The 24581-nt window shown below is 39.6% G+C and overlaps 1 protein-coding gene across 1 annotated transcript in view; it reads left to right on the top strand.

Moving 5' to 3' along the window:
* rftn1.L (raftlin, lipid raft linker 1 L homeolog) overlaps nucleotides 1–10971 on the top strand; it is a 198205-nt gene extending 187234 nt beyond the window's left edge. Inside the window, exons 9-10 of the mRNA XM_018267434.2 lie at nucleotides 903–984; nucleotides 10153–10971. Coding sequence (XP_018122923.1) covers nucleotides 903–984; nucleotides 10153–10623 — 553 coding nt within the window. The 3' untranslated portion in view covers nucleotides 10624–10971. The remainder of the gene's footprint in view (nucleotides 1–902; nucleotides 985–10152) is intronic.
* The last annotated feature ends 13610 nt before the right edge of the window (nucleotides 10972–24581 follow it).

Below are 24581 nucleotides of genomic sequence, written 5' to 3'. Positions count from 1 at the left end.
CTGTAGATGCAGGCCCCTAGTCAAGAACGAGATCCTAATTTGCTTGCTGGAAGGCATAGGAACACAAATGCACAACACACAACACATAAGCCCTTAGCCTTATCGACCACAGTTCATCTTCAACATCTCTGTCAGCATTTCTAGTGTATTTCAGCATCAGCTCAAGGGCCCAAATTGTGCTCTCTCTCTGGCTTTAGCCACTTGTGACCATCCAGATCTTTTTTGATCTACACAGCCCAGAACCACCAGGTTTGAGGGCAGTTGACATAAAGCAACATCTGCACGGAGGCACGTGGTGTAACCCTCTTTTTATAGTCAAGGTATAGGACTATTGCTTGGGAATACAGGTATGGGATCCATTATATGGAAACCTGTTATACAGACAGCTCAGAATTATGGAAAATTGTATGATAGATGTAAAAAAAAGGCATCATTTCTGGTGTCAGTATCTCTTTAAGAGAAATCTGTAGTTTTACTGACAGCATCCTTCAGGGAAGAGTGGAAATGAGAGTTGAAAAGTCTGATTAATTTTTTACCTTTAATCAGTCCCAGGGAAAAGAGTGACATTTGCCAGACAGAAAGACCAGTAAGTATATTTTGGGAGCTATTTATAGAGATGGCCCTGTTCAATTTCCATTGTTACCAAAATGCATTTTTTTTCTTTAAAATGCCATCTTTAATTTACATGGATATGGGTTTGCAGACATTGGGAAGAAAATGCCTTCTATATTTTCATGGAGGAGAGCTTTGCTCCCGACTATGTCCATTATGACACAAAATCAATCTCATATAAATGGAAATGTGGTGTATGTGCGGTTAATATTACAAACAGCGAGGCTGCATGGTGCTCATATTTTGGTGTGAGATGACACACTTTGAGTTTTCACGGGTCTGTTTTCCAGGGATGGGAATGTCACTACCAAGCAGATTGTATTCCTGCAGAGACCAGCCCTTCCCCATAAGCTGAAGAAGAAAGAATCAAAGGTAAATCTAATATAAATGTACAAATAATTGCCTGGTATTGCTCTGTCTTGCAGAAATTGGGAACAAAATATTGTTAAAATGTCCTACCTTCACATTGAGGTTTTCCTTGTTGAGAAACGGTTGTATTGCAAGAAAAGAGTGATAGAGGTATCAACCCCGGCACTCCCAATAATCTGATGATTTTGCATACGCTCCTGTGGCCAGATAATGCAATAGTTAGTGAACTATAACAAATTTGATGATTAGCTTGCTCAGAGTGTAAATGTGACCAGGTTGCCAGTATTCTGTATTGAGCTGGAAGTCAAATATCAGTAAAGAAACCAATGAAATAAACAGTTCTTTTGATCTCAACTCTAATAGGGTTAGAGAACTTTAGACTGGCAAACTGGCACATGGATATGGAGAACTATCTGACTGAAAAGCCCTTGGGCCAAAAAGGATCATTTACTAACACAAGTGCAAATAGCTGCATTAATACATGAAATGCTTTTATCCACAATATAGAATTTTCCCCTGAACTCCATTGTAACTTCAGATGCCTGCAAAATACTAGGATCATTCACTGGGATCAACTCAACAGAGAGTATAGGAGCAAGCATGCTTAAAGAAGCCTGTGTGACTAAAGACTGGCTGAAATGTAGCACTGGTACTAGGTGAAGGTTGCAAGAATCATATACAAACTGGCACAAGTATTCTTGTAAATATCACTTAGCTGTACAACTTTGCTTTTTGTACCTGTGCTTGTTTGTAAGAAGTGAGAAGAAGCTGCCGTTTTCTCATATTTCAAGATCGGTTGATGACTACAGTAGGACCCCAATTCTAAGTTTTTCAGGGGACCAGGAAAAAATTGCGTTAAATCTAGAAAATGTAAAATCAGGGAAATTTATTATGGGTTATGTATTAATGGAACCACAAATAATGGTATAAAATGAGAGAAAACATAAGATCAGGGTATGTAAAATTGAGGTTCCACTGTATTAGTTTGGATAGACACTCCACAGAAGCGAGAGTGAGGGACCAGCCGCAGTGCTCAAGCAGAAGCTAATGATCAGCCCAGAAAGTAAAGCAGGAGGAGGCTTAAATAGGGCAGAGTCAGCTCTGTGACCTAAAAGACCGCGGAGTTGAGATTGGATAGTCAGGTGCACATATGAAAGTCACCATGAGACACAAGAGCTGCATTCAGAGCTCCTGGTGCCAAATTCCTAAAGGGTTAACGTAATTATCTTTAGCTGTTGCCTTACAACCTTCTTTCCTCATTCCTGCAGGAAACTTCCAAAGATGCTCCATTTATGATAACTTACATCCCTGGTGACTGTGAGGAGAGGATTTGGCACTGTAGGGAAGTTATGTATGCTTGTGTCTCCTCGGCAGAGTTCTATGTCTACAGTTTTAAAACCAGCCAAAGTCAGTTACAAAACCAACCCAAAACCATTCAAAAGCCATTATAAAAATTGCCCAAAAATAGCACAATATGTGCAATGAAAATATAAAAATATGTGAAAAAACTTGGATTACAACTATGCCCAGTGCCCACTGTCCAGTTACAAGTGTGACTGATGCTGCCCTGCCCTCTGTACCCACTGCTTGCAGGTTTTTTTAGTTTTACTTAAACATATGCTGCCAGCTTCAGATTACAGTTAAAACACCCAAGTATGCAAGAAATGCATTCAGATTTAATCCTAAACATGCCAGAAAGATCACGGCATGCCTCCCAACACTTCAAAAGGGGCATTCCATAACACGATTTGAAGCCCAAGGATTTCATGACAGACACACTGTTGCAGCCCTCATACAGACCTGACAATATCTTGCCTTGCTAAATACCAGGGCCGGGCCGCTGACCGGCGCCCTAGGCGTGTGTGTGTGCGCCACAAATGAACCGCAAGGTGCGCATGCGCAGGAAGGAGAGAGAGAGCAGGGAAAGGGGTGAGCGCCATGGAGGGGACATGGGAGGAGAGCAACACAGGGGAGGGGATGCAGGGTAGGAGAGCGACGGAGGGGAAGAGAGCAACGTAGGGAAGGGGATGCAGGGGAGGAGAGCAACAGAGGAGAGGGGCCGCATGGGAGGAGAGCGAGGAAGGGGAGGGAAAAGGGTCAGATCGACAGAGGGGAGGGGAAGGGGGGAGAGAGCGACAGAGGGGAGAGAGCTGCAGAGGGTGGGAAACCAAAGAGAGCTGTGATAACAGACTAGGGGTAGGCAGAAGACAGTTTAAGAGGTACCTGCCCAACAATGCTGCTCTGAGTCCTCTGTCAAAAGAAACACCATGTTTCTTTCCTTCTATTGTGTACACATGGGCTTGTGTATCAGACTTGCTGCCTTCAGCTTAAACCTCCTTGCCCCAGGCGTGAGCATGCTCAGTCTGCTCCTCATCCTTTTCTGCTGTAATCTGAACCCAGAGCTATAAGTGAGCAGGGAGAGACCCATCAGGAAGTGATGTCACACCAAGCTAATACTGCAGCTACTATCCTAAGCAAACAAAAAACTTCTAGAGCTTTTTACTCAGGTATGGTAAAACATTCTACAGAATACATATAGCATTCTAGCTTGCACTATTGCAGCTAATCTATTGACAATAAAATGCCTCCATAGCTTTCTTCTCCTTTAAGCAAGCAGATTTTTAGGTATCTGAAGGGCCAAGCATGACACAGAGTTAGCCCCTTCCCACCTATCCAAACTGCATCCGCCAGGCAGAGGTATTTAGGGTGTGGAAGAGGGTCATTGTCAGGGAATCCCCCCCCCACCTCCCACAGCAGCTCAGAGATAAAATCATCTGATATATTATATGAAGTTGCTCCTGGCTGGCAGGCTGTATGTATCACCGTTATTTAAAGGTACAGTGTACTGCAGATAAACCCTTTTTTGTGCCTAGTCTCTCCTGACCCTAGATGGAGGCACGTCATTTTATACTGTACCTACTCTCCCCCTATAGTGGAGACACAGGACTCCTGTAGCGCAAATAGTGTAAATCAGTGCTGGATTTCCTGCAGTAGCAGAATAGGGCCATAGCAAAAAAGTCAAAGCTGGCATTCCAGTGTAATATTACACTGCAAATATGTAGGCCTCAATTGCAGTTGATATCCTTTTGAAGGATAATTGCAAATAATTGCAAACAGTTCATACCTCCCAACATTTTGGAAGTAAAAAGAGGGACAAAAATGTTTTGACCACGCCCCTTTCCGTGGCCACACCCCCTAATTACCATGTTCATTTTACAAAATTTGGCAGGTTATGAAAGTTTGAAAATACTTCTCCTTATCTAAACTGTTTTTTTTGTGTCTCAAAATTGTTACAAAGTATCTTATTTGCACCTATTAGCTGTTCTGTGCTCTCTGCTAAAAGCCAATTATGTGAGAAACGTTATTTCTTTTTCTGGCTGTTCAGTGCAGAGAAAATAGGGACTTTCCAGTACAAATGAGGGACTGCAGGTTGAGCTGTAAAAAGAGGGACTGTCCCTCTGAAAAAGGGACAGTTGGGAGTTATGATAGTTTAACATAGAGCAGTGCTTTAACATTATCAAGTTAAAGGCATGTCGGAAGATGAAGTCCAGCAAATAATGGATTGGAACCATGTTGCCAGGTGGTTCTTTGTCTACTGACTCCAAAAAACGACCTAGTTACCCACATGAAATAAAGTTATACTGTATACATCCCATGTGTATGACTTAAGACCCACTACTTGCCTGCTCAGTCTTATGAAGTGCAGAGCATATCCCTGCGGTGCTATGGAAGCATTCTCCTGGCTGTCAGAGCTGAGAATAGCTCACAGGGAATGCACCGGAGAGAACCCATTGTTTGGTTCTCTGTAGAACAGAAAGAAAACGGTCTGTAGGGAGAAGTATCCAATTTGTTTTGAGTTAAAGAGGAACTTGTTTTCGTTTTTTTTTTTTTAATACAAAAGCTAACTGCACAACCTAAGGGCATTTTAATGTCAGCAAAGCAATTTTCTCTTTAGAAGTGTCAGTACCATTTATACTGTAGCAGAACAGCCACATATGATGGCAAAGACCATATACAGATTTCAACACTCTTCTAATTGTGGTTTTTATTAACCCAGCCAGTACTGAAGCATATTCTTCTTAGCACATGCCCTCTCCATTCACATTTATGGTTGAATCCATGATTTCCACATTCCTTATTATGCAGCTCCCTAGTGTTACCCTCTCCTCAAACACTTCACTTCTACTAGCCTTTGGGAAAGGCTTGTGGCTTTCTCTACAAAGGCAAATACAAGTTTGGGACCTGTTATCCAAAATGTTCAGGACCTGGGGTTTTCCAGGGTAATGGATCTTTCCGTAATTTGGATCTTCAAACCTTAAGTCTACTAGAAAATCATGTAAACATTAAATAAACCCAATAGGTTGGTTTGCTTCCAATAAGGATTAATTATATCTTAGTTTGGGTTAAGTACAAGGGACAGAGAAAAAGTAAATCATTTATTAAAATGGAAATGCATTATTTGGATAGAATTTAGTCTATGGGAAACAGATCCCATACCTGTATATCCTTCATATGCAGAAGCAAGTTGAAAAAAGCTATCACTCAATACCGGAACTCAATCTACCATAGCCGTATTGTTCCACCCCAAATTTTGCTGGGCTACAATTCCCATTCTGCAGACTATAATCAAGGGCTAAATTGGGAGGAATTCTTAACACTACAAAATTAAACTTCATACTCTTTTTTCATATGATCACCATCAAATGCATTAAACTACTCGACTTTTAAGGGGTTAGCATCAGATTTTTCTGTAAGCAGAGAGAAACAATTTTTCAGGGAGGCTTTTAACTGCCCTTCATCAGCTGTGCAAAAACAAAACACTGCACATATTTTTAAAAAGTAAATCTTAGAGTAGCCTCCGCTACTTAAGATGTTAAAAAAAATTTTGTAGCTGGGTAGAGATTAGCCTTTTCCCTTCAAAATTCATTAGGCCAACTAAAATAAAGAGACCTTGAGAAGTGAACATAGTGCAGTGTGCAAATCCCCATGTGTTTACTAGATTTCTACCTTAATTGTGGTTGGACAAGGCATTATACCACATTGGTGCCTGATGCATCACACAAATGCAGTTTTGCATGTTCACAAATGATGGCATTAGTGTGTGTTTCTTCGGCACAATTCTGCCTTACTTATGGGCTCAACCTACCATGGCATATTCGCAACATACCAAAAAACTAAAAAAGGGACATCAGGGCAGTTCTGAAACCCCACTTTGTAACCATCACAGATTTTGATCATGGACTTGCCGAAAATGCAAGGCATTTGACAGGCATTCCAGAACTGTGGGCAGGCAGCTTAAAATAAGGACTTACTGGTGACAAGTGAGATACTAGTGAGATATGCCATGGTCACCCTGGAATTATTAGAGTGCCATTAGCTCCAGGGTTCCCCAGCATCAACAGGTGCACTTGTGAATAACTCAGCAGAAGATGCAGGGTGGAGGCAATAGTGCTAAAGTCAGCTATAAGTGCAAGAAGCATATCCGTTGCGTCGAATCAAGTAACATTTGCGTTCATTTTAGTGCAACCACTTTTGCAGCTGTGTTTGTAATTAACCCTTCTGGTATGTAGTTTTTCACCATGTATTTCCATTCTTGTTTGATGGATCAGCAACAGAAATTTAAGGACAAGTTGGGAGAGGCGATGTCCTAAAGAAAAACAGCCTATCATTGCCATCCCCCTTGCATAATTACACACTCAAGTAAAGAGAAAATGTGGCCATCGCGGTTATGAACACATTGAGCAGGAGCCTATTAAAAAGTTGGGTAATATTATAGCAGGTGCAGCATTTTTTTAGCACTCCTAATTCCTAGCACCCCATTTAGCACTTCTTGATCTGGTTTTTGAAAGCAAACTGGCTGGTGTTGGATAAAATACCTCCAAATATCAAATATGTCAGAACACATTCTTTATAGAGTTAAATATATTTATATAAATATAAACTGCTCGACCAGTATTACCCATAGTCGCTGTTCAGCAGCGTTTTCTTCAGGTGGTTAGGCCAAAATTCCCAGAATACATTGGGTTAGCATTTAAATGCCACAAAGAAACACAGTATGAGCTACTGCACTTCAAGAAATCTAATCGCATATAAAAAGAAAAAAGCATAAATAAATGAGTCTGTGTGAAACTTGGTCTCTTTCTAGTTTTTAAAATCACCATTAAATTATTGAAAGGAAAACTGCAATTACATAATACACCAGTGATATATGTAGCACCTGTTATCACTTTTCATCCATTTATTAACAACTGTCTCCCGGAGGAGAATACAGAAATAGAAGGGGAGCGAAACAAAACCTGCCTCTCAGAACCAAACTTTTACATTCGCAGATGGTGGGTAATTATTCATTTTGTATTCAAGATTCAAAAATATCAGGAGACGAGGCAAACATCTGATTTTCTTATATTAATTATCATATGAATTGTAAAGTAAAAGTATCTTTAAAGCATAAAAGGATTTACACACACAGCAACGTTGTTCAACATGAGCGCATTGTACTGAACATACTTGTTTTTTTATTGTTTTCATCACAAAAAGCGAAAACTGAAACTGCTCCATATTTGGTCCTTGGAAGGTAGATCTTTGGATTACTAGTGCACAGATAACCCACCACTTACCAATTTCTTGTATTGTTGAATATTTTTATTTACTTTTTGGCAAAAAATATATATAAGGGGTCATTCATGACCCGGGGGGTGCAAGTGTAAGAGCACCCTGCTTAATGCTCATTTATGAAACGTTCATTTTTGCCCTTGATTCAGAGGAAAAATCCAATGCTTGGTGCTAGCCCTGTTGTTCTTACCACCTACCGTTGTAGTAAGGACAGGGCCCCAATGCGGGCTGCACCATATGATACTCCGTATCTTGTGTGTCTGAACACAAGGCCTCCCACTCTTGATGGCACAGTCTGATATTGCAGGCAGCGTTCCATTTGCGGTGCATTAGTCTCTGCACACCAAAATTGTGGGCAAAAATGCAGCCAATTGCAACCTATGAAGTTCTGACTTGCTTAATTTCAAGGATTAAAAGTACTCCGGATCAGTAAGTAACAACACAATGCACAATTAATTACAGTCTAGCCCAGTGCTGTCCAACTGGTGCATGTGGCCCACGTCCCCCATTGTGTGGCCCCCACATGAAAGTCTTCCTGCTGTGTCTTCTTACCATGTGTAAACTTTAAAAGGTATCAGTACTGAGATTAATTGCCCCCTGTATTGTTCACACATGTAATCCCCCCTGCATTGTTCACACTTGTGACACCTCTATTGTTCACACCCTAAAGCCCTGTACTGTTCTACCTGAGACCCAGACTGGAACTGCCCACATAGTTTACCTGTTCACACCTCATATAAACTGCTGAAGGGGCACCAGCACTGTGTCACTGTATGTAGTATTAGAGTGGTCCTGATACTGTAGGTTTCTCTGTCTATGTTCTGTTTCCCTATGGTTGCCTGCTATATGCTCCCTGTGTGTGTCATACTCTGCCTTCCCTATGCTCCCTGTGTGTGCGCCATACTCTGCCTGCCCTATGCTCCTTGTGTGTGTCATACGCTGCCTTCCCTATGCTCCCTATGTGCCCCATACTCTGCCTGCCCTATACTCCCTGTGTGTGCCATACTCTGCCTGCCCTATGTCTCCTGTGTGTGTGATACGCTGCCTTCCCTATGCCCCCTGTGTATGCCATACTCTGCCTGCCCTATGCCCCCTGTGTGTGCCATACTCTGCCTGCCCTATACTCCCTGTGTGTGCCATATTCTGCCTGCCTTGTGCTCCCTGTGTGTACCATACTCCTCATGCTTATTAAATCTAATGTTAAAAATAATGGCATTAGGATTAAAGAGTGATATCCCGTTAATAGCCAGATAATACTGCATTGTGAATTGTGGTTAATAGTATGCAAATATAACCTTTATGCCTTTGACTTGTATCTATACTGTTATCACGGTGGCTCAGCAGGAAGAGAATTAAATGGCCCGAGGTATAAAAGTGATATTTACATAATCCCCCATAATTCCTAGCTGTAGTTGAAATCCTGTATTACTTCTGTTTTGTGTGGAAATGCACAGCAACCACGGAAGTACAGTTATGCTTTAAATACATTATCTTACTGTACAATTTCTAGTGGATTCACTATTTGTAAGCCACTTTGGCTAAATATTGCTCTTCTACAAACATTAGTGGGATAATACATGTACACTATATTCAGGTTGTGACATGTGTATCCTTCTTAGTAAAGTTAGGAAAGCAATGCAGAGCCTTTATTTTCTATTATAACTGGTCAGTATAAAAGTGGATATATAGTGGATAATGCACCCCTTACTGTAATCTATATAGCTATTAGAAGTCACAGAGGAGTAATGTGACCATATAAAAGCACAAGGCTGCAGTCCAACTTACTATTTCCTTGCATGCCATTCAGTTAGGCTAAATTGGCTGTTAGGATTTGTACATACAATAGCTCATTTTAAAGCAAGATGTAGTACAGGCCATCCAAATGCTATTGACAAAGGTACTTGTGTCCCACCAGCAATGATGCAATTAACCATCACAGATGCAAATTAGCACACACCCATATTCATGCTGGAAATCTGGGAAATAACTCGACTTCGTAGATAGAAAACATGGCAGATTGCATGCTAATTGTCTACCTTGTACTAGTATACTATTGAACCAAGTAAAGGTGCGTGCAAGTATAGCTAGTTTTGCCAAATGAGAGTATCTTCCCCTGATATGCCCTCCAAAAGGTGAGCCATATAGGGCTAATCCGATCTTTCGGCCCTACAGCCAAACGGTCGGATTACTGTGATGGGCAAACCCGAGTTGTAACTACAGAGGAAGCAGACCTGCAGCTACAGGGGGGCCTAAGAGTTATAGGGCCCAATGGATGCTGAATCTGTGTAAAGGACCCGAATCAGCATCTTAAATCTTCCCCTGTATGGCCTCCCGAAGGGTCCAATTTAAATTTTTGATAAATTCAGATTTGTCAAAACTTCCTTTAGAACAACAAATAAACAGAAATTGAACTTGATGGATGTGTTTTTTGTGGGGTTTCTGATCATTTTGTAAACCCAATCATTCTTACTATGATAAAAAAATTACTTAGCATATGTATGTTATTTCGTGACTTTTGTTTTCCTTTTGCATTAAAGATACACATTCTGTTTGTTTCAGTTTCAGTGGAGGTTCTCCAAAGATGACAAGCATAGCAGGCAATCTAAGAAAGGAAAGGGAAATTCCAAGGAAAATCAGCACAAGGAAGGCAACGACTTCGACAGAAACAGAAAAAATGAGGAATTGCTTAAAAGTGAGGATCCAGAAGAAGCCAATGTTCATGTAAACCACTTGTTGGAAGGTGAAATGCAAAGCAAGATTAATGATCTCAGCGAGGAAATATTAGCCTCAAACAGTCCTGAAAGCAACGAGGAGACATATGAAAATAATCAAACACACAATGCCTTTTTACATGCAGAAGAAATAATGGAGGACAGTAGGGACATTGACTTAGCAAGTACTGAGCAACAACAAAAAGAAATGTTCACTGATGGGTCTGCTGATCTAGAAAAGGAAATGGCAGTTGCTCAAGATGACACTGAAGTGGGCCTAGAGGCAGAGTGTCTGGAGCAAGAAGGGAAATCCACCTAGCACCTAACATTACTGGAAGACTTGCTGAGCACTTTTAAACTGCCATTTACAATATTTGGTTACCTGATGAAATTTTTAATCTGATATGGTATTCAACTTGCACATGTACCTTCATATTATTCCCAAGTGGCAGCTAAGAGGGCACCAAAGCAGAGTTGTTTAATGATGTATAAAGGTGCCCTCCATTCACAGATCCATCACATGTCCTAGATATACATGATTACATTATCTGCACTAGTTAAAGCCCAACCTGTTCTGTGTAAAGCCTCGGACAGAGTTGCACTTCATATGATTTTGATCATTTTCTGTTATGTACAAAGAAATGTTCAGTGTTAAAAAGATTTAACTGATAGTTTGTGTAGGAGGATTAGCAGTTAGGCTTGTCTTGCTGGATTAATGTGCCATTTTCCACCGGGCAGGAAAAGTACACTTTATTATTCATCTGATTTACAGCTCTCGTGGAACATTATAGGTTCCAAAGACTATTCATTCATTCTGAACACGTTTTTCATTATTACTTGCAAATTGTCGAGCAGGGATGGCCAGTCTATGGACATCCAGCTGCAGCTGAACCACAACTACCAGAATCCCTCAGCAGTTAAAGATATTATTGGGAGATGCAGAATGTTGAATATTCCATCAGCAGCCGGAGGGTCATCTTAATTTTAATTCGGATTTTATTTAGGCTTGTACTTAGTATGCCTCTGAACATCACCAACTAGAAATGCGGGACCTTTTAGCCCATATAATCCACGTCGATCAGTATGCCAAGCTACCCTACATCCCGATCTGCCCCAAAGCCAGGATCTCTGGTAACATTGACCACCTTTGGATCCAATAAATGAGCCTTTTAATTAGGGACATTTTGGAGATATTCATCTGCAGTTTTAGCATTTCAAGCAGAATGTTCCTTTACTTAAAAGTAAATAAGGCTGATTTTATGCTTTAATCTTGCCTAGATAAGCTGACCATGTCTTGTTAATGAGAAGTCCAAAAAGAAAAACTACAGAACATGGTATTTTTTTGTGTCATTTTAGCCCTTAGTAATAATTGGTATGGTATGGCTATATTCAGTAAAGGAGAAGTACACTTACCATTCAAGCATATGGAAGATGGTAGTGGCAATAGTGAGCTCTACTCTGCTTGCTGATATACCCCTGATATCTTAGAACACAAGCCTGAGCAGCAACAGCACACATGTATGGTAATTCCCATCATCCTCAGCCACAGATGGTGCTGGGGAAAGCACAATGGTGCACCTTGTTAGCATGGCATTAAAGGAGAACTAAACCCTAAAAATGAATAAAGCTAAAAATGCCATATTCTATATACTGAACTTATTGCAATAGCTTAAAGCTTCAGCTTGTCAATAGCAGCAATTATCCAGGACTTCAAACTTGTCACAGGGGGTCACCATCTTGGAAAGTGTCTGTGACACTCACATGCTCAGTGGGCTCTGAGCAGCTGTTGAGAAGCTAAGCTTAGGGGTTGTTGCAAATTATAAAGCAGAAAATGAGGTTGGTCTGTAATATAAGCTGATGCTACAGGCGTGATTATTAAATTCTGATGCTAATTGCACTGGTTTATGTGCTGCCATGTAGTAATTATCTGTATTAATTACTAATCAGCCTTATTTTATTCTATGAGTACTGTATATTGTGAGTGGTCCCTAAGCTCAGTAAGTGACAGCAGCACAGAGCATGTGCAGTGAATCAGCAGAAAAGAAGATGGAGAGCTACTGGGGCATCTTTGGAGACACAGATCTTTACTGCTAAAGGGTTGTGGTTGCCTTGGGCTGGTACAGAAGCACAAAGCATAATATACGACATTTCTACCTAATTATTTAGTTAAGCTTTAGTTCTCCTTTAAGATGATTTACTTTGTACAATAAATCATTGTAGTGAATCCAAAGTAGCCATCAAAAAAAACAAAAGTGCGGTCAGTATTCTAATAATTGTTTGCCCTTGTATGTTTATGATTGATGACTATGATAAATGGCTTTTAGAAAGTTATGATACGGCCGTTATTTTGTACAAAATGTTTAAATATGTTTCTAACAAAAAAAAATGTGACTTATTTTAAACACAGCTATTAGCATTCCCATTTTTAAAAAAAGATTATGTTCCTAATTTACCCACCTATAAAGACACTTTTTTTTTTATAGATAACCCCCTCCCCCTTTTGCCCATGTGACCCTGGCTCTGTTGCAGGCTATGCCATAGATTTCTTGACCATTCTGGACATATTTTTCATCTTAGAGTTTCTTCAATACAGGTATATGTACACAGATACATTTCAGTGCCTTGTGAGTCCCTGTATAATCCGCACTGCAATGAAATTCACCAGGGGAAGGGCTTGGTAAGCGCATTGATTCTAGAGGCGTAGCTTAGCGATCCCAGAAGTCATTTGATATGATTAACACAAGGTTCTGAATGCCACATTAAAGTATGTCACAAAATAAAAAGACCAGATAAATTCTAGGGCCAAATTCACTAAAGGGCAAATTTTCGACAGAGAAGGCTCCGCCACACTCCGCGCCACTTTGCCAGGTGTAAATCCATTGCCACCATACTAATTCACTAAAATGCAAACTTGCGTCTCTGTAGCCGAACGCTGGCAAAGTTTCGCTAGCGTTGATTGGGCAGCGCAAGCATTTTATATTGAACTTTCACTAGCGTTCATTTCTGCCTAGTGAAACTTCGTTAGTACTCACTTAGGTCAGTATAAAATAGGGCGGGTACATATAGGTCTTATAATAAAGACAAAATACATTCTCTAATGCCATAGACATGATCCCACCCTAAAACAATGGTTGGGAAAGAAATGTTAACACAAAAATCTTTAATAGTAAGTTTGAAGGCAATGGCGCTTTAAAAAACTAGGTGTTTTTTACAACTTTTATGACTTTTCGGCATACGGTATATGACATAAGATTGAGGAGGATGTAGCTTCATCTTATCAGTTAGCCTGGTCTCAGGTGGAGAAGGAAACTCTGGCGAAATTCGCACTTTAGTGAATTTGTGGATTAACAATCGTTTCCCTGAGCGCAAATTCGCTTGGCGATAGGGCACGAAACTCTGTTAGCGATGTGCTCTTTCGCAAGCGAATTGTCCTCTACGCCTGTTAGTAAATGGCCAATGTGTCTGCGGATGAGATTTCTTGCGAATTTTCACTAGCGACAGCCAGTTTGCCCTTTTTGTAAATCTGCCCCAAATGTTTATGGATTAGAAGTAAACTGAAAGGAATTCTATCATCAGTTTTTATAATCACATTTTGTTTTTACCCAAGCTTAAATATAGCCACACCGTTTCTTTGTTCTCTTCAGACAATAATCTATAAATACAGCACAACCAGTTGCTGCGCCTTGTTGTGTCTTGTTGTTTATCACACACACACATACACACACCTTTTTAATGTGATTAAAGGGACAATACAACTTTATGTTAACTTTAGGGGCCCATTTACTGAGGGTCAAAGTGAATTTTCGAATTCAAAAACTTTGGATTTCGAAGTAATTTTTGGGTAGATTCGAATTGAAAAAACTTCGATTATTCTACCATTCGAAAATCAAAGTACTGTCTCTTTAAAAAACTTCGACTTCGACACCTTAAACCTGCCAAATTACTATGTTATCCTATGGGGACCTCCTAGAAAATATAACTAGTATTTGGCTAAGTTTTTAGAAGTCGCAGTTTTTTTTTTTTTTAATTGTTCGATCGATCTATTGAATCGTTCGAATCGTTCGATTCGAACGATTTTGAATTCGAACAAAAATGGCTGAATTCACTCAAAAAAAATCTGTTACCACTTCGAAATCCGACGCTTAGTAAATGTGCCCCTAAGTAAGTTACTGAATGGGAAATTTTTAAGTGGCCTTCACTTTTTTATAGTTTTTGGATTGTTTGCCTTTCTCTTCTGCTTCATTCCAGCTTTTTGATTGTATTCTTATTTTTACACTTTTTTACGTATCTTTCTATTCCGACCCCATCGTATTCATATTCCAGTCTCCCATTCAAACCACTGCCTGGTTGCTAGGGTAAATTGGAACTCGGCAACTAAATAACTGCAACTGAAGCTCCAAACTGGGGAACGGCTGAACAAAATTAAGACCAGTTTTAGATTTTCTCAGTTTATCACTGTCTACATCATACTCAAAGTTAATTTAAAGGTAAACTATACCTTCAAAACCTTGGCTATGTTGTTTACACAATACGAACTTTGGTCCTTTCTGACCTTGGAGGAAGTAGGTATATGGCTACCAGGACTTTTATAATTACATTTATATTTTAAACGTAAATCACTTGTGTCAAACAAAACTATTCAGTATCATACTATTACTATTACCATGCACAAATATAATGGTATAGGTTTAATAATATTGTCCCTTAAAGGGCATGTAAAGGCAAAAATATAAAATCCCATTTTTACTTTCTTTAATGAAAAAGAAACCTATCTCCAATATACTTTAGTTAAAAAATCTGTACCGTTTTTATAAGAAACCTGACTGTATGCTGTGAAATTCTCCCTTCATTTACTGCTGTGGATAGGAATTGTCAGATGGTCCCTAACTGCTCTACAGGGAAACAATCATATTTATGAACAGCAGAAGGAGCCCCGCCTTACTTCCCAGCCATACAGAACTCAAGCAGCTTTGTTTATGACGATCCCTAAGCAGCACAGACCACACTGAGCATGAGCACAGTCTTAGTCTTACAAAGATGTTTAACAAGGTTACAAGATGGTGATGCCCTGTAGCCAACTTTTAAAGCATAAATTATTTGTTTGATTAGGCTTTTGGTGCAGTAAGTTCATGTTTATATTTAGTATTCAAAATACAACATTTCTAGCCTTATTCTATTTTAGACTTTACATGCCCTTTAATCCCAATAAACGTTTGTACTGTTTACTGACGAACAAATGTTACTGTATTTAATGTTTATGTTATGTTAAATATCACAGGCAAATTTTTAGTTCTGGTTAAGTATAAAACGTTGCTAATTATCCAGTAACAAAGACATAAAAGAAGAATGGCAGTGTAACCAAAATTCTGCAGTGCTTAAATACATGACTATACCCAAGAGATCTGGACAAAATCATTTGCTGATTATTTCATGAACACAATGTATTAGAGCAGCCTGTGAAGTTTATTAAAGCACTGAATTATCATAACAGGCTGCGCGCATATCTGTATAATAGATATATATAATGATATTTATGTATGCTTCTTCTGAGCAGATTATGAGATCTTTTTTGACTGGGCAATAGTATATTGTGTACCATGATACAGTATCTTGTGTTAATTATGTGAACTCAGACTGATTCCCTTTGGAATGTACTTTAGTAGTACAAGTGTTTTAGAATCAAGCAAGCTTAAAGCAATTTAAAAAGATATATATATATGCTGAAATGACCACTGGTTGGTAATTTTTTAGCTTTCTTTTTTCCTTTTTATGTTGAGCAATAAATTAATTCTTCACGTCCATATGGTATTTGTCGATCATTATTTCCTTTGATTTCAAAGTGCAAAATGATAAAGGGATAATTTACATTGCCCCACGCAAAGTGCAAAAAAAAGGCAGAAGCGGTGGACCTGTGGACTGTGATTTGAATCGAATGTGCCCTGCTTTAAGCCACCCTCGATTTAAATGGGATGGGTGGGGGAGAATTGTAGACATCTTAAACATGGCTGCCAAGGTCATGGGTGATGCAAGAATAGATTATGTGACTTGTGCATCATCGGTGAAATACTTTCAGGCTGCGAAATTGTATGTGCAAGTAAAATGTATCTAGTCTTATAGTATATGGGGACGTAACTTGGACAGAAGTCAAATATTAATAGGACCTGTTATCCAGAATGCTCAGGACCTGGGGTTTTCCAGATAAAGGACCTTTCGGTAATTTGGAACTTCATACTTTAAGTCTACTAGAAAATCCTTTAAACATTAAGTAAACCCAATAGGCTGGTTTTGCTTCCAATAAGGATTAATTATATCTTAGTTTGGATCATGGACAAGCTACTGTTTTATTATTACAGAGAAGGATGTATTGATTTCTTATAGGAAGACATTACTTGTCCTTAAATGTCTATTGGAAAGTTGCTTCAAATTACATTTTCATTAATTTAGCAAAATTATTTTTTTTTGCGTTTACTGAGAACTGTTAAAGTGGACCTGTCACCTAGATATAAAAATCTGTGTAATAAAAGTCCTTATCAAATTAAACATGAAATCCAAATTAGTTTTTTTTATTAAAGCATTCAAGATGTTCATTTAAAAATCTCAGCTGTGAATCAAATATTGTCTGCCCCTCCTAGAGGCAGGGCAGGCAATTCGTTTTACTTTACTTTACTCCATTCAGCATTTCCTAGATGCTCTCCTCACATTCCCCCGTTCTCTTAACCATTTAATTCTGTAGCCAGGGCATGGGGATGGACATTGGGTCCATCATTCTGATGCAAAAACAAGATTCTGAGATGATGCAAGGCTTGTCTTAATAACAGTGTCCACAAAATGGCTCCTGCCTGCTTGCTATCATTATGGGTTCCCAGACTGAAGGAAACAAGATTCAAATAATTGATACAGTGTTATTAAAGTTTATTTTGCTTGACAAACGTGATAAAATAGGATTTGGAATATTTTTTTCAATTGGCAGAACCAGCCTATTGGGTTTATTTAATGTTTATTTTGATTCTGTAGTAGACTTAAGGTATAAAGATCCAAATTACAGAAAGATCCTTTATCTGGAAAACCCCAGGTCCTGAGCATTCTGGATAACAGGTCCCATACCTGTACTATTAATATGTGACTTCTGTCCAAGTTACTACCTCATATGCTATAAGACTAGATACATTTTACTTGCACATACTATTTCTCAGCGTGAACGTTTTTACTGAGTATGCACTTAAAGATCCAAATAACCGAAAGATGCGTTATCCTGAAAACCAAAGGTTCCAAGAATTCTGGATAACAGGTCCCATACGTGTATTTCAATAACGACAAAAAGTCATTTTCAGTTAAAATACCCCTTTAAGTGCTCTTTATATCTTGATCTTATGAAAAGTCCACAGGAGAACACAAATCCTTTCACGTAAGGTGTTTCTGTACTGACTGAGGCGTCCATGCATTCTTCAGAATATCTGCGTCTCTATTGGATCTTGTCCTCTTTTTTATCTGTTATGTATTTGTTCCAACCCTTAGGTAACCTAAGATTAAATTAATGTTTTGCCTAAAACACTTAGGTGCAGATTTATCAAGGGTCGAATTTCGAAGTGGAAAATACTTCGAAATTCGACCATCAAGTTGAATACTACGAAATTCGAAGTCGAATTCTTAGGATTTTTTGCATCGTACGATAATATTCCGATCGTACTTCGAATGGTACGAGTCGAACGATTTTATCGAATACAAAAAACTTAGAAATATGCTCTGGAAGGTCCCCTTAGGCTAACATAGCACTTCAGCAGGTTTCAGTTGACAAAGTATTGAAGTTTTTTTAAAGAGACAGTACTCGATTATCGAATGGTCGAATGGTGGAATAGTCGAACGATTTTACTTCGAAGGTCGAAGTCATAGTAGCCTATTCGATGGTCGAAGTATCCAAAAATTACATAAAATTTCGAATTTTTTGACTTTGAAAATTCCCTCGATTTCACTTCGACCCTTGATAAATCTGCCCCTTAAATTCATGAAGATCAATATGATTTACTATTTGGAATATGCCATTTTGATTAAAGCCTAACACACTAGAGATCATTCCCAGGTTATTAATAGACCTCATTTATCTGAAAGGGCAGCATTAAGAATTTACAGTCTTTGTGTTAATCATTCAGCTGTTTCCTTAATGCAAATATAATCACACGGGCCCATTGCTCAGAGGCTCAGCTATTCACACAACCAGGATTTTGTTTTTCTGAAAATAGTTACGTGAAATCAAACGTTAAGAGCTGGTGTCATTGGGAGTTAAAGGACTACTATAAAATGTTCTTTTTAAAGCAGCTCTAAATAGTGCTCTCATAGCAAGCTGAAGAAGGCTGCCTATCCTCCATCCCTTGAAAATACTTGTTTCTTGAAAAAAACTGTGTATAGATTGTATTGGGGCCTTGCTGTTTTGAATGTAAAATTAACGGGTGACTCTCTCTCAATATTCTGTCATTGTCAGTTTGTGCTACTGTACGGTTAATAAAACCTTTCATACAAAAATACATATTGAGTAGCCTAGATTTTTTTAGTATTGGTTTAATACCGTGCTGCCAGCAAACATAAAGAGTAACGAGCTAATGTAAATTCTACAGTGTCGGCAGTCAGATCCCTGACAGTTGGTATTTACAATTTACATTCCAAGGCTGCTGCAACAGAAGAATCTTTTATTGCAAGGATATTTGTAATATAACATGATTATTTGTACACACTATCTGGGAAAATCTAGGTAGACAACAATTATAAAGGGCGTTATTTACTAAACCTCAAATTCTGGTCAGGCTTTTTGGTGCAAAAACTTGACATTTTGTGCATCAAGTTTTTTTTTTTTTTACTAATAAATAAGCTAAAATCGGGCATGGGAGTTTGATCAAGCTATTTTTATTAATATTAAAAGATAAATTCAGATTTTAGTTAATAAACCCCTTAAGGGCAGGAATACACGGGCGATTCCGCTGCGATCCGACGCGCTACGCAAATTCGCAGGCGTCACGTTGGATGCGACGGAAATAAGGTAAGTAATGCCAGTGTTGGATCGTGTTGCATTGTTGATGCGACGCAACACGACTGTCGGATGCAGATGCAGCATGACGCGTCGCATCAACGCTGCGACGCGATCCGACAATAGAATTACTTACCTTATTTCCGTCGCATCCGATGTGACACATGTTGGATCGCGTCGAAATCGGCCGTGCAGTCCTGCCGTAAGAGTCACACAAATCAAGTGGCATAATGTGTGGAAGCAAATGTATTATAGAGGTAAGAGATTTCAGATTTCATCTTTAATAGACAGCGCTTGGCTTTCAAAGTACAAAGAAAAGTTAATTGTAAGTAAGCGGAATATTACAGAGCTCTTTAAAATTGATAAGAATAACGGAACCACCACAACTTGTGTAGGCCTATACATCAAACGTCGGATTTTAGAGGTTTTTGAAACCACGATTGAACTCACTTTCTCTAAAACCACGAATGTCATGACATTTATTGAAAGATTCGAATAAAAAAAGGAAGAACGGAAAATAACAATGAACGATGCACTAAAAATACAAGTACCTCAAAAAGCTCTAAAAATGTTTTTCAAACAATTCCTAGCGGAAGAAAAAAAATCTGAAAACTTCTAAAAGTCAGAATGGTCACTGGACTTCTCCCATTGACTTATACATGAACTCTGGGAATCGTCAAATTTGAGTTCTTAAAGGGCCAGAGTATGATAAATCTTGAAATTCAAATTAAAACACAAGTTTGGATAATTCACAATTCGAATTTGAGAATTTTGACTATAAAAAAATTCGAACATTTCAAATTCGAATTTTCCATTCGACCCTTAATAAATATGCCCCTTAATAATTATTGAATTTTTAGAGCTTTTAAAAAACCATGAGATTTGTTAGAAAAAAAATCTAAATTTGATTGTTAGTAAATGGGCCCCTTAGTATATTACAGGTCTCCTCTTTGCAACTTTTCAAGTGGTCTTCATTTTTTTCTACATTTTGAATTATTTGATGCCACTTTCCAGAAAAAAAGCCAAAAAAATATTGTTATGTGAGGCTAACATTTTTATTGTTACTTTTATTATTATCTTTTTAATCAGGCCCTCTTCTATTAATATTCTAGTCTGCCATTTAAACCATTGCCTGGTTCTAGGGTAAATTTGATCATAGTAACTAGAAACTGGATAGCTTCTGAACAGAAAGCTAAATCGTTTACAGAAAAATAAAAAATTAAAACCAATCTCAAAGTGTCTTAGAAATCCCTGTCTACATTATACTTTAAGTTAATTTAAAAGTGAGCTACCCCTAAAAGTGTTGGGTCACAGCAGCAACCCTTAATTTGTATGCCCTCCTTGCACAGGCCCAGTCCTTGCACATGCTTCATTTGTCTACATTTCTTGGCCTTCAGCAATGACATTTGGACCACATGGTAGGCCATGATCCATCACTGACCTTGCAAGGCCTTGGGCCGCTTTGGACTTGGATGGAAGCCACAAGTGTTCAGAAACAGTTCAGAAAGGGTAGGTGAGGCAAGTAGGTGAACAAAATACTATAGAATAGCTTGCTTTCACCATTAAAGGAGAAACAAACCCCATATTTAAAAAAACCCTACCCCACATAGACCCCTCTCCCTCCTCAACCCCAGCCTAGCTGCTACCCCCAGGCAAATGCCTCTAACGTTTTACTTACCCCTCGTTGCAGATTCAGGGATCGGAGTTTATGGCAGCCATCTTCCAGGTCTTTGTGTCTTAACCCGAGAAATTGCTCCAACTGCCGGTCTTATTCTCAGATTACCAAAGACCAGCAACATGGCTGCAGTGAACTCTGATCACTGAATCTGCAACCAGGGGTAAGTAAAAAGTTTGAGGCATTTGCCCGGGGTAGCAGCTAGGCTGGGGGGAAGGAGGGAGGTTGTCTATGTGCGGTGGGGGTGTAGGGTTTTTTTAATAAGGGGTTTGTTTCTCCTTTAAAAGCAAATGAAAGGTTAAACCACTGGGGGTGCCAAATGTTATGCAACCCCCAAAGGATTGTATTTACTTACGGATACCCCAGGCTGGGGATCAGAATAAAATCAGCAGAAAATTGCACCGGCCCAGGGTTCTTCTCAATGAGCACCATGGAGCAATCCTCTTCCTGCGTCTTCTTTCTTCACATGGGTATGCGAGTAAATTAAAAAGGCTAAACTTTATTAAAAAAAAGCTGACTTTTTAACTCTACTATGGATGGACCTGCCAAGGGATAGTGAAGAAGGAATAAGAGTTGGTGCTAACACCAACCCAGGGTATCAGGTAAATTAAATACAATTCCTGGGGGGGGGTCCTAACTTTTGGCACTGCCCCAATGATTTTACCTTTCCTTCTCCTTTAAGCATTTATATTATAAGAAATGTGTGTCTTTCTATGCGGGGTATAACATGATTGGAGCCAAAACTTTCATCTGCTGGGGGCCGAGACCCTGATCTATGACAATATTCAGTGGCAAAACAGATCATCCTTCCTTAGATTTGGGGGCCCAAAAATGAGTTTGCTGCCGGTTCAAGTAATCTCTAGTTACACAGACACTTATTATGGATAAAGTTTTGAGTGTTCTGAAATGGTTAAACATGATGGACTTTGTTTCCACACGCATAAATAAAAACCTAACCCTCTTTCTCATATGTCTACACACAGACCGTACATATACATACATCCTACTGTAAGTTACATCAGCCAATAAATGGGCAGAGATGCTTCTGATACGCCCATATTTCTTTCTGTCACAGCTAGAAACTGCATTATTCCTGTCAGGTGATCAGAACATTGCAAAAGGTAAAAGATTGAAGTGGGCAATATTTAGTGAATGTGGTGTATCTGGTGTGCGCCGGGCTGGGCAGAAAAGTCTTTGGAGGGCCCGGTACATAGTTACATAGTTACATAGATAAATCGGGTTGAAAAGCAAAGTCCATCAAGTTCAATCCCTCCAAATGAAAACCCAGCATCCATACACACACCCCTCCACACTTACATGGCAATCCCTACCTGGAGTCCCTGCTCAAAGGTAGGCAAGTGGTTGGGAAGGAATCCTTTAGAACTATAAAGGAAGTGTAACCCGTGGCCTGGACCCCCCCCCTGTTCCCTAGGCCTTCCCACAGCCACAAGGTTTGCTTCCTCTATAGGTAGGTCACAGTTTACTGATATGTATATGCCATTTTAATAAGATTCTTTGGTTTGCCAGTTGCTAGGATATAAATGATCTGTTTTTATCCAAAAACATATTCTTTAATCAGATTACAACTCAAAAAGGCTAATTGGAAGGGTTGCCACCTTATAAAATTAAATTTACCAGCCAGGGAAGGAGCTCAAGATGTGAGGGGGTGACATTGGTGGGTAGATTGATGATGTTGATAGGCCAAGCCATTATGTCAGTAGTGACATCAGTAGGAGGAAAGATTATGCATTTGGGTGGAACAGTAATATAACAGGGCATGCTGATGACAGATTCTGCAAAATATTGGGGTGGATCGGGGATTAAATGGGCATGCCAGAAACTACATTGCTGGTAATTTTGTAATAGTGGCCCAGGCCTAGGCAGTCCTACTTAAGGAAAGTTATAGTAAATGTTGTGGGCAGTTACATGAGCAGACAATGGCTGTTTTGGCAAGTGTAGATTGTGATCCCATAACCCCCTTCACATAGGCTAGTCGCACATGATGGGTTTTCTCCTCCATTTGACCAATCAATGCAACATATGACAGATCTGCACAGAGACAAACGCATGACACTGAAGCCAGTAACAGCACATGGGTCGGATTTAGTGTAAGAAATGCATTGTGTGCTATTAGCCATGATATAATGATATGTCCAACTATTAATATTGTCACTTTATGTGCAAAATGTCTCAGTAGCACTAAAATGGTAGAAAGAAAACATCTTGAAGAAATTCTTTTATTGGACTCATGTTGAACAACTACAGCCCCTTAAACTCGGTTGGTAATATCCTGCTCTCCACTTGCAGCTCCACTTACGTACGGGCTGTGCAGGTCTGGAAACTGAAGCCAATTAGAAATAAACATGGCCTGGAGAATAGCAATGGAGATGAAACACAATCAGTGGGGGCTGATGATTAGATTTGAACTCCTCCTAACCTCACCTTTAGAAAAGAAGACAGCACAAAAGGATCAGTAAAATGGAAAATAAAATATAATATTTCCAGCTGAAAATTCAGCTTAAACAGCCCTCCCTTTAAGCTTGTAATGATTTGTGAGAAATAAAATGAGAAGGTTTGTTTGGCACAATTTTGGTCCCTGCACAATGTATAGAGAGAAAAGCTTGCCCCCTATTTGCTGTAATTTGTCAGGTTTGGGTGGCACTAACAGAGCACGAGCATATAAAACCTGTGTATCTGTAGGAGGTATTTCTATTAGGTAACACTGAAAATGCCTGAAACCCCCCAACTGAAATGATTCGACACCACAGACTGACTCGTTTGCAGATGTGACATTTCCTGATGGTTTTATTAGAGGTACTATGTGTTCTGCAACAACGAGCCTCTGCTGTCACAAATAATTATATGAATAGCTTCTGCAAGAGAAAGAGGTAGAACATAGTTGCCATTTATAATAACTGCACCTGGGACTCGGTTTCCCGTTTCTGGAGCAATGGTCAGGGCAGGGGCTAGAGTGGAGTGAACGTCAGGAATGCTGGGGGATAATAATAAAGGATGTCCAGGGGCCGGTGGGCAAGTGTAAATTGAATTTCTACCCTGTCTTTTTGCACTGATAATTATGTGCTTATTGTTCATGGGGCAGTGGGTGGCTGCGTGACTGTAGCAGTATGTTAAAATCAAAAAGACTGCATCAATTTTGGTGGAAAACCTGCCGAAGTAGCATGTACTGTAACCAGAAGCGTAACTAGAGGGGGGCGGGCCCTGGCGCAGGACGTGCAGCCGGGCCCCCGTCCCCCCTCCGTACACCTGGAAACTGGCCGGGAATATGCGCCGCACAGAGGCGCGCAGACTGTGCGGACTGCCGGGGGGCCCTGAGGGGGTGCGGGCCCTGGCCCACTTGCACCCCCTGCTCCCCCGGTAGTTCCGCCACTGACTGTAACTACTCGTGTAATTATAGTAGCCAATTGCATGACAGCCCAACAATGTACAACATTTACTACTCAGCTAACTCATTTGCAATATGGTTGCTGGAATAATCAGGGGCTTTGGAAGGATTAGTGGTTCGGCACAAGGACATATACTCAACCATCCACTAAGAAATTAACAGCAATAGGTAATACAGGTATGG

Source organism: Xenopus laevis, chromosome 6L (assembly GCF_017654675.1).
Source record: "Xenopus laevis strain J_2021 chromosome 6L, Xenopus_laevis_v10.1, whole genome shotgun sequence".
Lineage (NCBI taxonomy): Eukaryota > Metazoa > Chordata > Amphibia > Anura > Pipidae > Xenopus > Xenopus laevis.
This window is presented reverse-complemented; position numbering and strand designations above follow the sequence as displayed.